General features: G+C 40.7%; 1 protein-coding gene across 1 annotated transcript; it reads right to left on the minus strand.

The window, feature by feature from the left end:
* Positions 1-228: 228 nt before the first annotated feature.
* sars1 (seryl-tRNA synthetase 1) lies at positions 229-11,822 on the minus strand. Its single transcript, XM_022220382.2, has 11 exons — positions 11,637-11,822; positions 10,558-10,628; positions 9,808-9,888; positions 9,558-9,716; positions 7,995-8,138; positions 7,670-7,825; positions 5,617-5,838; positions 5,159-5,288; positions 3,501-3,658; positions 2,495-2,624; positions 229-1,144 (listed from the first exon to the last, which is right to left on the minus strand). Exons 1-11 carry the CDS (start codon positions 11,770-11,772, stop codon positions 981-983), a joined length of 1,551 nt encoding a protein of 516 aa, XP_022076074.1. The 5' UTR covers positions 11,773-11,822; the 3' UTR covers positions 229-980.
* Between the last annotated feature and the right edge of the window lie 326 nt (positions 11,823-12,148).

Below are 12,148 nucleotides of genomic sequence, written 5' to 3' on the forward strand. Positions count from 1 at the left end.
ATCAGATCCATGTCAAACTTGAAAAATGAATTACTTTAGATGGGAGGAAGTGCAGTGTTGAGTTTGAAGCAAATCAGATCAACATCGGGCGTTTCGTGGTTGTTTTTGTGGTCATCTGCCTGAAAATGGGTGGAGCTTCCTTTCTAGAGAGAATCTGTCTGTAAACATCAGTACTCACCACAGAAAACAAGCAGTCATTACTCTTAAACAGAAAACACACAAAAGAACTCCCATACCAATTGCTTTTATTGTTTACAGTGAGCGATACTTCATCGACGTTCAATCATATATATTTATATATTTATATCAGCAAGAACCGACAGAGTTCATCAGCGTCTCAATCAGAAGCTAGCTGATGGAACGATGACTTGAAGCGACAGTGGTGGGAAATGATGATTGCAGTAAGAGATGATATGAAAGGAAGCCTAAAACAGACAGTTAAAGCAGCTGATCGTAATAATTTTGAAGTCATTTCAGACAGGAAGTAGCAGAACAGACAGAGGTTTTGTTCTCACCATCTCAGACAGTATTTCTGATGAGTTTCCGTAATACTAAGGGTCTGAAAACCACACTTTCAGATGACAACAGATCCCAGAACGTACGTGTACATTATCTCAGTGTAGCATCGGGCTAACTAGTCTTCATCTGCTGGTTTTAGGCTCAGTTCAGCTGTAGATGTGAGAAAGTGATGGACAGGTGAAGTGGATTGTGGGTAGGCGACTGCACACAGGAGATCCCTTTTTGAATGTGCTTCATGTGAACGATAAAACGAGATGAAAAACACCATTTATTCAGATACAACCAGATGGGACAGAACCAAGCCTTCAGACTCAGGTTACTATAATCTTTAAGAGCATTAAGTGCCACTTCAGAGATTCGTCTGTCTCCTAATCTTAACGTTTCAGCTGATCCCAGATGATTCTCTCTGTTCCATGGGTTTGTATCTGTGAGGCTGCTCAGGTGAAGCCGTTTCCTGGAGTCTATGATTCGTTGACGGACATGCCCTCCATGGCGTTGGGCAGGTTCTGGTCTCCTCCTCCTCCCTGTTTCTTCTTCTTCCCTCCGTCCTGCTGCTTCTTTGCCTTCTTGGACATCTCTTGGTCGATGGGAGCCGGTTTGACGAACTTAATGATTTCTGTCAAACCTGCAAGTGAAAAAAACAACATCCAACATCACAAACTTCATGGAAAACCTTCACTTAAGAAGGAAGTGAATGTAAACAGCATTGCTGTGTCTGTATGGTAATTATGAAGCTAAAGCCAAGGAGTTGATTAGCTTAGCTTAGCAAAGAGACTGGAGGAATTAACAGTTAGCCTGACGCTGGACAAACGTGAATCAATCTAGAGCTCATATTTCTTTGAAACTGTTGTTTTTATATTTCAGTTTGTGTACAGAATGAACAAGGAAGATATGAGTCTGTTCATAAATGTAGGGGTGCTGCCTGGACAGCTTCTTTTTTAGCTATAGTCTTGGAACTTTTTGATCAAACAGTGTTTTCTTAGTTGGTTTCAGCTGCTAAGTATTACAGGTTTTGAACTATGTTTGCTAAGTGATGGATTAGATCTGTATCTGACACACTGAGCTCACAGACTTCAAAGTTTCAGCTGTGATATTGAAGTCCATTTAGGGCTGACACGGTCCCAGAATGCAGGAAATCAATTTCATTTGAGGCCAAATCAGAGTGAAACTAAAGTTACCGAAAGACTATTCTGTGTAATAAATGCCAGTAGAATGATCAATGTTCTAATGTGTGTTCTATCAACTGCAGGACCAGCAGAGTAAAACAGACTTGACAGCAAATCAGGACTAACATTAAAACCTATTTATATGATTTCTGCATCACCAGCTAAATACATGTAGGTTCCCATGGCAACACGATGCATACACTGCACAATACTGTAGCTTAACGGCTGCATTCAGTGGTTGTAGTAACGTACAGATCATCAGGTTTTGTAGATAAAACATTTTCTCTCAGCTGAGAACCTGCATCACTCAAAGTATCATCAGGAGATCTAATTCCACAGCATCAGTTACCATGGAGACCTAACTCCACAGCATCAGTTACCGTGGAGATCTAGCTTCACAGCATCAGTTACCCTGGAGATCTAGCTTCACAGCATCAGTTACCATGGAGATCTAACTCCACAGCATCAGTTACCATGGAGACCTAACTCCACAGCATCAGTTACCATGGAGATCTAGCTTCACAGCATCAGTTACCATGGAGATCTAACTCCACAGCATCAGTTACCATGGAGATCTAACTCCACAGCATCAGTTACCATGGAGATCTAACTCCACAGCATCAGTTACCATGGAGACCCAACTCCACAGCATCAGTTACCATGGAGATCTAATTCCACAGCATCAGTTACCGTGGAGATCTAACCTTTGTGAGATGAAAAACTCTGATTTTCGGCTCCACACTCCTCTCTAACCCACTAATCTGTCTTCCTAGCTCATCCCTCAGGGGTGACCGACTACCACAGCTCACCTGGAGGCATGAACTCCCTGAGCTTCTCTGGAACAACGATGCCCTCGTCGGTCTGGTAGTTCTCCAGGATGGCGCACATCACACGGGTGGTCGCACACATGGTGGCGTTCAACATGTGCACAAACTCTGCCTGCAAAAACAGAGGTGGAGTGAGTTTAGAGCAGAAACCCAGTGGAGCTTCAAAATAATCCACTAAATCAGGGGTGTCAAACGTGTGGTCCACGGGCCAACACCGGCCCTCCAGAGGGTCCAATCCAGCCCACGAGACCACTTTGTAAAGAGTAAAAATACAGAGATGACGTTAACTGCAGATTGTAAATTAGTAAAACTATAAATTTAAAATCATTTCTAGACCATGACAAGTTGTTTTGATCATAAAGTAAAAAGATTGTTCATTGTTGTTTTCTGTCCTATTTTTGTAGCTTTTCGTCTTTTTGATCATAAGTAAAATACTAGATCATTCAGTTCCAGATAACTGTGACTAAATGTTTTGTTCCTTTGTAGGCACTCTGTGATGACATGATAAACAGAGGCATAGTGTAGCTGACACTGAATAGATTTTTCTTTAAAATTAAAATTCAGGTTGTTCATGATGTTTGTAAAATGGTTAGGGTTTAATTCCTGAAGTGTGAACATTACTGCACTAGATTAAAGGAAACATAAGGAGTTATGGTTATTTATAAGCTGTTATGCTGTGATTTTACTGGTCACTGGAGATCAAACTGGGCTGAATGTGGAACCTGAACTAGAATGAGTCTGACACTCCTGCTCTGAATCTTATCCTGATTAATCTCATCAGTTCTTTTAATAGTGGCATCATATCTTGCAGAAAACAATTTCCTCACCAAGGAGCAAGTCTCCTGTTATTTAAATTAGCTGTTAATGAGGAAACCTTTAAGCACAATGGGGCTAATTTTGTTTTTCTTTTTGCTTTCTGAAGGTAAAGCCTGTCTTCTTACTGCTTTATCTTCTCAGCAGTATGTTTACGTTTGAGTGGAGCGCTCACCTTGTCCATCATCTTCTTGGTCTGTCCGTAGCGGATGCGGAGGCGTCTGGCCTGGTAGTCGGTGCAGTTTGAGCAGGAAACCAGCTCTCTGAAGGCTCCAGAACCAGGAAACCAGGCCTCCAGATCCAGCTTCTTACTGGCTGCGTGGTTCAGGGCTCCTACAACCACACAAAGGAGCAACAATCAGCTGATTGTACAGTCGGATATTCCTGCTAGCCTTCGCTGCTGCGGGTAATGAGGCCGTTTATGGGATGTTAGATTCACCGGCTGGCAGAATTAATCACATACGACTGAAACAAACAACCAAAAGCCACCTTTGTTCGCGTTTCCTGTAAATGAAGGCCTCACATGTAGCGCTGAATCACTGCACACATCTCCAGAGCTGACCAAACTCCTGTTGTTTCATTCAACACCCCACAGAGCATTTATCAGAAAACAAGTCAGTATGAAGTGTGGTGGAAACACTCAGACTGTCGTGACTCTGAGTAGCATCATGGCCACCTCGTAACCTAAAATAATCTGCTGTGAATGTTCCACAGACCTGTTTTTATTACACATTGCCCCCACAACCACTATTTAGTGCAGATGTAACATTCCCTGTGTAAAATCTGAGGATTTTAAGGCTCAATATGGTATTCTTTTGTTAAAAACTCATTAAAATTTAGGTTTTTTTATCCAGCCCTGCAGCGAGATTGGAAAAAAAGTGAAGAAACTGATGGAGAAAGAGAAGCAAAACTGAAAACTTAACATTATTTATCACATTGCAGAGATTTAGTCATCAAAAAATAAACACGTATGATGATAAATGCATAACAGCTTTAAATTACACTGCAAATACTCACTTTACAGTTTTTAGGACTGACAGTTTGACTAATTTCTGAATTCTCATGTAGAAAATATTAAGATGTTCAGTTAATAAATATAAATAACTATTTAGATGTTCCAGTTTGTTATCTGCCCAATAAATAATAATATGATTTGTAGTTTGAAACCAGATTTTGACAGATTTCTAAAATATCTCTGTTAATTTTGCTTATACTGTAGTATACCATAAATAAGCACTTACTGCTGCTTTTGGGCCTCTGGTTAGATGCCAAACTGCATTTTGCTGTCTTTGGACTGTGTACAATGTCAGAGTTAAATCTAACATTAAAGTTCTCTCCACTTCATGCCCCTGACCCACTTTATTTTATGACTGCATCACTGGCTGTCCTGCACATCTGGTTTGCTTTCATTTGTCAGGATGACTTTTTGGGAACTCAACAGCTCAAAGCAACAACAAATCACTGTGTTGAACCAAAATAAGGCTCCATAAGCTCAGTTTGATGATAGAATGTCAGTAACTGAAGCTGAATCACACAGAAAACGAGGACTGGCAAAAAGAGCTGGACAATGATGAATCTAATCTGTGTTCCACCTCCTAAACATCAATAAATGTAAATTCTAGGAGCTGCCAAACTCTTTATGGGCTCAGTAAAAGCTAAAAAAGTCATTTCATGTGATGATATCTGGTTTGCTACGACCTCAGCAGCACCAACACATGCTGAGCAGGAAGCCGTAGATCACCTCAAACACACACTTTTAAAGTAAATCCTTGTTTCTCAGAACTTTCCAACATCCAGAACCAGACGGTAAGAGGAGCGTGCTGTCGGACCTACCAGACACGATGTTGACGATGCGGTAAGGGATCCCTAGTGACTGGTAGAACTCCTCCGCCGTCCCGATCATCTCGTCAAACATCTCCCACGACTTGCCGTCATGTGGAGAGGCGTAGACGAACTGCTCGATCTGGACAGAAGAGACATTTTAGGGTCAGTTATAGCAGCAGAACATCTAAAAGAACTACCGAAATATCAAAAAGAAACCCCTGAATACTCCTGTACTACACTATATATGTACATTACACCACAGATATCGTGTTCCACCAGGACGGATGTTTCTGTTGCACAGTGTCCTCACTTCCTGTTTTGATGCTGTTACATGCATGTCAAGTGTGGAATCTGATCCCTGGATTCGTCACCAGAACACTGGATTCCTAAAATAATGGACAGCTGCAGCCCTGGTTTATTTACATCCCTCTAACCACAGACATCCACTCTTTAGTCCTGCTGCTGACCTTCTCGAACTGGTGCACCCTGAAGATCCCGCGGGTGTCCCGGCCGTGGGAGCCCACTTCCTGTCTGAAGCAGGTGGAGAATCCGGCGTAGCGGATCGGCAGGTCCTCCGGGTTGAGCCACTCCTCCCTCAGGAAGGCGGCGATGGGCTGCTCCGAGGTGGCGATGAGGTACTTCTCGTCTATGGAGTTGTCATCGGACTTCTCGCTGCCCTTACCGATGACCTGACGGGAAAACAGACAAGGGTGGAGGTTCAAACACGGAAATAGTTCTTCTGTCGTCCTGAGGAGTGTGAAGCTAAAAGACCGTCTCTTAGACTGCTGGACAACTTGTTAATAACTGCGGTAAAGGTGACTGTAGAGGCTGCTAATGTCATTTTAAAGCTAAACAACCAGAAAATATGTAGAAATACACCACTGCTGCTTCCATCTACAGGGTGTAGCTCTTTATTAAAGCCTCTAGGGGGCACTATTGTAACTACATTAGGTGGGAACACCTCGTACCAAACACATTTCTTTAACACAGATGGAATTTAATTTACATTTTTTAGACTTGTTTATATCAAAAGATTCACCACAGGTTAAGTGGTAAGTTCAGAAGACCTTTAGCATTTGTGTTGTTTACTCTATATATTTTTTAGACACTGCTCCTTGGTATCAATTTAGACACTAAATGTTTTGATTTCTATTTAATTACTAACCCCTCTTCTGCATATTTAACTAACTTTGTTTATTGCACTCTGCTAAAATTATTTCCTCCAGGATGAATAAAGCTGATCTGATCTTATCTCAGTGACGTGGACCGTCAGACTGATGCAGCAGCTCAAATATTAAAGCCATAATGCAACATTAAATAGTGAAAAAGCAGCCGTTCGCTCAGTGAAATGCTGTCTGAGAGTATTTTCTAAAGGTGAAACCAACTGCTCCAGGAATTCCAGCATCTCCTGGCTCGAGTTCACAACATTAACTTACATAAACTACCGTTCAAAAGTTTGAGGTCACTTAAAAAAAGTCCTTATTTTTGAAAGAACATTTTTTTTTCATTGAAGATAACACTAAATTAATAATAAATCCAGTGTAGACATTGTTAACATGCTAAATGACTATTCTATCTGGAAACAGCTGATTTTTAATGGAATATCTCCATAGAGGTACAGAGGAACATTTCCAGCAACCATCACTCCTGTGTTCTAATGCTACACTGTGTTAGCTAATGGTGCTGAAAGGCTCATTGATGATTATAAAAACCCTTGTGTAATTATGTTAGCACATGAATAAAAGTGTGAGTTTTCATAGAAAACATGGAATTGAGTGGCTGATCCCAAATTTTCAAACAGCAGTGTATGTCAACTTTAATATAAAGTAACTTTAAATAAAACAGCGCAATTCTAACAAATGCAGAGTAACTGTAATTCATCTTTAAGCAACCTTAAATAATATCAAGTTTAACTAATTTAGAGCAACTTCAATATGGAGCAACTTTAACTCATTTAGTGCTATTTTAAATAATACAGAGCAACTTTAATTCATGTACACTACCATTTAAAAGTTTGAGGTCATTTAGAAATGTCCTTACTTTAAAAGAAAAGCTGTTTTTCAATGAAAATAACACTAAATGAATCATAAATCCAGTCTAGACACTGTTAATGTGATACACACACATTTTTTATGTTTTCCCATTTAATCAATATAGAACATGCAGCTGCTTCCAGTCTCTGCCTTCCTTCATATTTTATGGCACAAATTCGAGCCAATCCAGCTGCCAGAAAGGAAAAAAAAGCTTGAAAATCTGGCAGTTAGAATGGAAGCAGAGAGTTATGGAAACGATAAACCTCCTCGTCCTGACACCCTTTTGGAAACTGGAACGTTTTCAAAACCTGTAAACAGCGTCCAGAACACAACATCTCGGCAAGACGATGAAACGGTATGTTCTCCTCACCACTTTCACTTCTCAGACTTATTCAGGTGTGTCAGACGCTGCTTCGTGCAACAATACAGAAGAAGAGTCTACAGGAAAGAATATCTTAAAAAAACAAAACAAAAAGAGGGTCTGTACCTTGTAGAGCTCCTCATCGAACTGGCTGAGCTGGGCCACCTCCTGCATCACCTCCTTCCTCATGAAGAAGGGCGTGTACAGCATGGTGTAGTTCTTGCTGTAGAGGATCCTTAAGGCGTAGTTGATCAGAGCCTGCTCCAGGAACACCAGCGGGCCCTGAACGCAACACGGCAGAGCAGTTAAACAGCTGCTTTCTACATTTTCAGGTCTGGAAGCAAGCTAAAAGTGGCGCTGCTTTCTTCTCAGGGCGTTTCTGAGCACATTAAAAAGACTGTCGTTGCCCGTTTGTGTCCGTCTGCAGCAGTTCACCCGTTTCTGAACCCACCTTCAGAAAGTAGCCTCTGCTGCCGGCCACCACGGCTCCTCTCTCCCCGTCGAAGCCGTCGATCATGACCACCAGGTCCACGTGGGAGTACTTCTTCTGGACGCTGCAGTCGCCGCTGGTGCGTTCCACCTTGTTGTCTGCATCCTGACGGCAGAAAACCAGAGGAAACAAGATCAGAGGTTAAAGATTACACGATCAGAGGAAGATGATTCGTTGATTGACAGGAAAATGATTAATTCTACCAGCTGATTTATTTATGAACTGATGAGTCATTCGTTAAGAAAAAAATGCAAAACTGTCACTTCCAGCTTCTCACAAGGAAAGAATCTAATTTATTGTTTTATATAATTATTAACTGAATATCTTGGCGTTTTTACAGCAGTAATAAAAGTTTCTGTAACTTCAGCTGTAATTAGGGCAGTTAAACGACTAGTTAGACATTCTCGAAATTTTGCTTATTTGCATTTTTTCCTGACAGTTGGATGAAAAGATCAAAACCATTTTCATGTCTCTATGCAAAATAAGAAGCTAGAAGCAGAAGATTACTAGCTTAGCATAAAGCTAGAGAACAGTGGAAACCAGACAGCCCAGCTCTACATGAAGTAACAAAGCCTTCATGCTAAGCTAAGCTAAGCAGCTACAGGCTTACAAGTTTTTCCTATAAATATGAAAGTGGCAAATGGAAATATCATCATCAGCACGTAAACAAATACCAAGCATTTGTGGCATGCATTTTACTTTCACTTTTTTCTACCATCGACTAAACATGTGTTTTTATTTTACATGAATGAATAATTAGATAAGATAGGCTGCCACTTAGACCAGCATGAACCTTGAAAAAAAAAATTAAAGTAGCTTTTATTGGAGCTTTCCTTGTAATAAAATAAACTGAATAATACAGTTAATATTTCATTCACAAATCACTATTGAACAAAACAGATTTTCTTTTTTTTTTTTCAATTAACATATCATTTTTAATTCACAAAACAGTAAATACATGTAAACTATTTTTTTTTGCTAATTTAAATTGTTATTTTATCATCAACAATGCCAAAAAATTATTAACTTATTATTTATTTTTCTGTGATTTTACTTGATATTATTCTTAAACAAAACAGGACAATTCTGTAAACTAAGTTTATTTTATTTTTTTCATTTAATATACATAATGTCAGCAAATTGACAACACAATATTTGCTTCTACGATATACATACATATATATATATATATATATATATATATATGAAAGAAAAAACAGGGCTTTTCTCCAGGTTACTTGAATACACGATAAGAATTAAACAGCTGAATAATGGTTTTTAATGAAAAGATATTTTCTCCAGTGCAGACGTCTGACGTTGTGTAACACAGGGAAAGGTGTCTGAAATAGTTTTTTTTTGGTTTGGATGATTCAGATGTGACTGTGAAACCATCATAAAGAGCTTTGTGGAATCAAATTAAATGGTCGAACAAATCAGTCGTGTCCGGTAACAACCTCAAGAAACTGCTTTTAGTCATTATCCCTGTGCGCTGCTAACATGTTTCCTGATCATTCTGATCCTCACCTCGTCGTTGCTGATGGGTACAGACGGGTGCAGCAGGTTTCCGATCTCCCTCAGGTACTCGAAGCGCTCCGCCTCCAGTTTTATCCTCTTGCTGTCGGTTTTCTCCACGGCCTCGTCCACCAACAAACGCACCTTCTTGATCTGGGTCACCGTCAGGGCCTGAAAAAGAAAAATAACATACACAAGAAAACAGTCACACGAGGTAGAATTTGGAGCGTCTGTATGTAGAAGCTTCCACTGTTGGTCGTACCGAAAGTGTTTCAGCTGTGAGGGACTCCAGGTTCTGGGCCTCCTCAGGTACAGAGTCGTCATCTCCAACTGGTTCCTTCTTCTGCATTAACAGCACAGGGAAACGCTAAAGTCAACACAGTGCAAACATCGACACCTCCTCTCAGATCTCCTCTCTTCTGACAAATGAAGCAGAACATTCTCAGTTGTGAAACTATGCACGTTGTGTCGATCTGCATGTCTTCATCATGGCTCCACGTGGAAAAGACTTGTCAGAAGACCTGAAAAAAAATCTTCAAAAAAATCATGCAACTAAGAATCAGTGGAAGCACAGCTGCAGCATTAACCAGGAGGTCTAGAACGAGGCGTGGTACCACTAATTGTTGCAGTGGTCGTCTTTCTAAAATGACACCCCAAACTGGGTGCTACTTGTAGATATAAAGACTAAAAAACACATGTGAGTGTTTCAGACTTAACAGAGAGGTTAACGGTGGAAACAAGAGTTTCTGTAAGAGCTCAGACGTTGTGAAGAAAACTGGAAACATGAAAATCCAGTGACGGCAAACAAGAAGCAAACCTTTGCTTGTCATTTGGGAGAAAGCTCAGATGGGGTCCAATCTGTTTAGCGTGAACCTGACCTGACTTCTGCATTAACATCACAGGAAGATGTTGAAGTCAACACTGTTCAAACCTTCAACACTTTCTCTCAGATCTCTTCTCTTTTAAACTGACCGGTAAATGAATGTTGGCTTAATTATTGCCACTTTTGTACCTTCATTTTCTCCCCGATGCTCTTGCTGCAGAGGTTCTTCGCCTTGTTGAGGTTGTCTGCGGTGAAGCGGCCTGTTGGGAGAGAAATCATTCAGTCAGTCAGTCAGTGTATCATGGGACTGTGTTTGTCCTGCAGCAGCTGGAGTGACCAGGTGACAGGTGTCATTAGCAGCTCGCCCTCACAGCCTCAAAAACGTTTAGAATAATGCAAACAAACTATATTTAGCTCCTACACAGCAGTAATGTAGTGATGAAACTGACTGACGTTGTCATACTGGATCAAGCTGTCAGGCTGGAGATTCACTGCAGGGCGAGGTTGACTTGACATGTTGCTGGCTGAGATTGCATCAGATTGTACGTTAGCAACCGGCATCGCTAAGCTAACTCTGTGTTACCTAACACTTCGCATTAAACCACGTCTGGTATATATAAAAACACAAAACAAATGTTAACTTTGAAATATTTGAAAAAAATGCTGTTAATTAAGTGCCGCTATAGTGGTTGAGGCTAACCATATGGCTCATTCGGGTTCGGTGTGAATGATGCTAGCTACGTTAGCATTAGCGTCACAGCGTGCTAGCCTCTTCCAAACCAAACTCCATTCAAAGCCGGCTACAAATTGTTGCTTTACTTCCTGACAGAAGTTCCTTTGTTGTACAAGACAAATTCAGTTATATTCTAGTAAAGTCATGTATCCTGGTAAAATCGGCGAGAATATAATACACCAAATGGCACGTTTACTAATTCTGTTATTAATTTGTTAAAGTGAAAGCAGTCCACTGCAGCGTAGTGAAAGCTAACTTTTAGCAGTGTCAAAATTATTGGAAAGGACTTTTTAATATTTGATAGTGCCGAATGGAAGAGTGGGTCCTAAAAATGCGTAAAATATTTTAAAGTTCCATACTGGATCAATCAGCTGGCTATAGATCAAACGAACAGCACAAACAGACAGATTTTTAATGGAGTTGGGCGTGAGTCCTTTACATTGGAAAACACACACACAGCTAGCATTAGCATCATTGGCCACCACACTAGCGTTAGCATCCGTGACAGAAACAGGAGAACAGAGAAGACGCTTACATTTCCTCCACTCCGTGTCTGCTGCCATCAGTTTGTCCACCAGAGTCACATCTTTAAACCGCTTCCTCTGAGTCTCACGGACGATCTCTGGGTCGCCGCCTTTGTCGGTCCGGAATAGGTCCAAGTCGAGCACCATGTTTCCACGCTGTCTGTTGGAGAGAATGAAGGAACCCGCAGCGCTGACTGGACACACCGGGTTGCCAGGTTTGGTCGCTCAAGTAAGTTACCCGTAATATAAAAAATGGCGGGACATAAAATTAATTAGTAATTATTATCTGAAACTTACCCAATAGCAGAGCAGCAATTTCAGACTTAGAATTTTATTTGCCTGTGGTTGAAATTTAATCTTAATTCCTATGCAATAAAATCACGCGTTTTATTCCAGTCTGGCAACCTGTGACACCAGCAAGAGTCACACACAGTTATGGAGAAAAATATTAGACCACTCTTGTTTTCTTCAATTTCTTGGTAATTTTAATGCCTGGTACCACTAAAGGTACATTTGTTTGGAC

This window comes from Acanthochromis polyacanthus, chromosome 6 (assembly GCF_021347895.1).
Source record: "Acanthochromis polyacanthus isolate Apoly-LR-REF ecotype Palm Island chromosome 6, KAUST_Apoly_ChrSc, whole genome shotgun sequence".
NCBI lineage: Eukaryota > Metazoa > Chordata > Actinopteri > Pomacentridae > Acanthochromis > Acanthochromis polyacanthus.

Bases quoted from the DNA above. Each gene is read 5' to 3' on its own strand.
- sars1 (XM_022220382.2), bottom strand. From the start codon at position 11,772: ATGGTGCTCGACTTGGACCTATTCCGGACCGACAAAGGCGGCGACCCA. The intron at 8,139-9,557 runs GTGAGGATCAGA...TTCTGCCGTCAG, and splicing joins TACCCATCAGCAACGACGAG to GATGCAGACAACAAGGTGGA. The intron at 1,145-2,494 runs GTGAGCTGTGGT...TTTCACTTGCAG, and splicing joins CAGGGAGTTCATGCCTCCAG to GTTTGACAGAAATCATTAAG.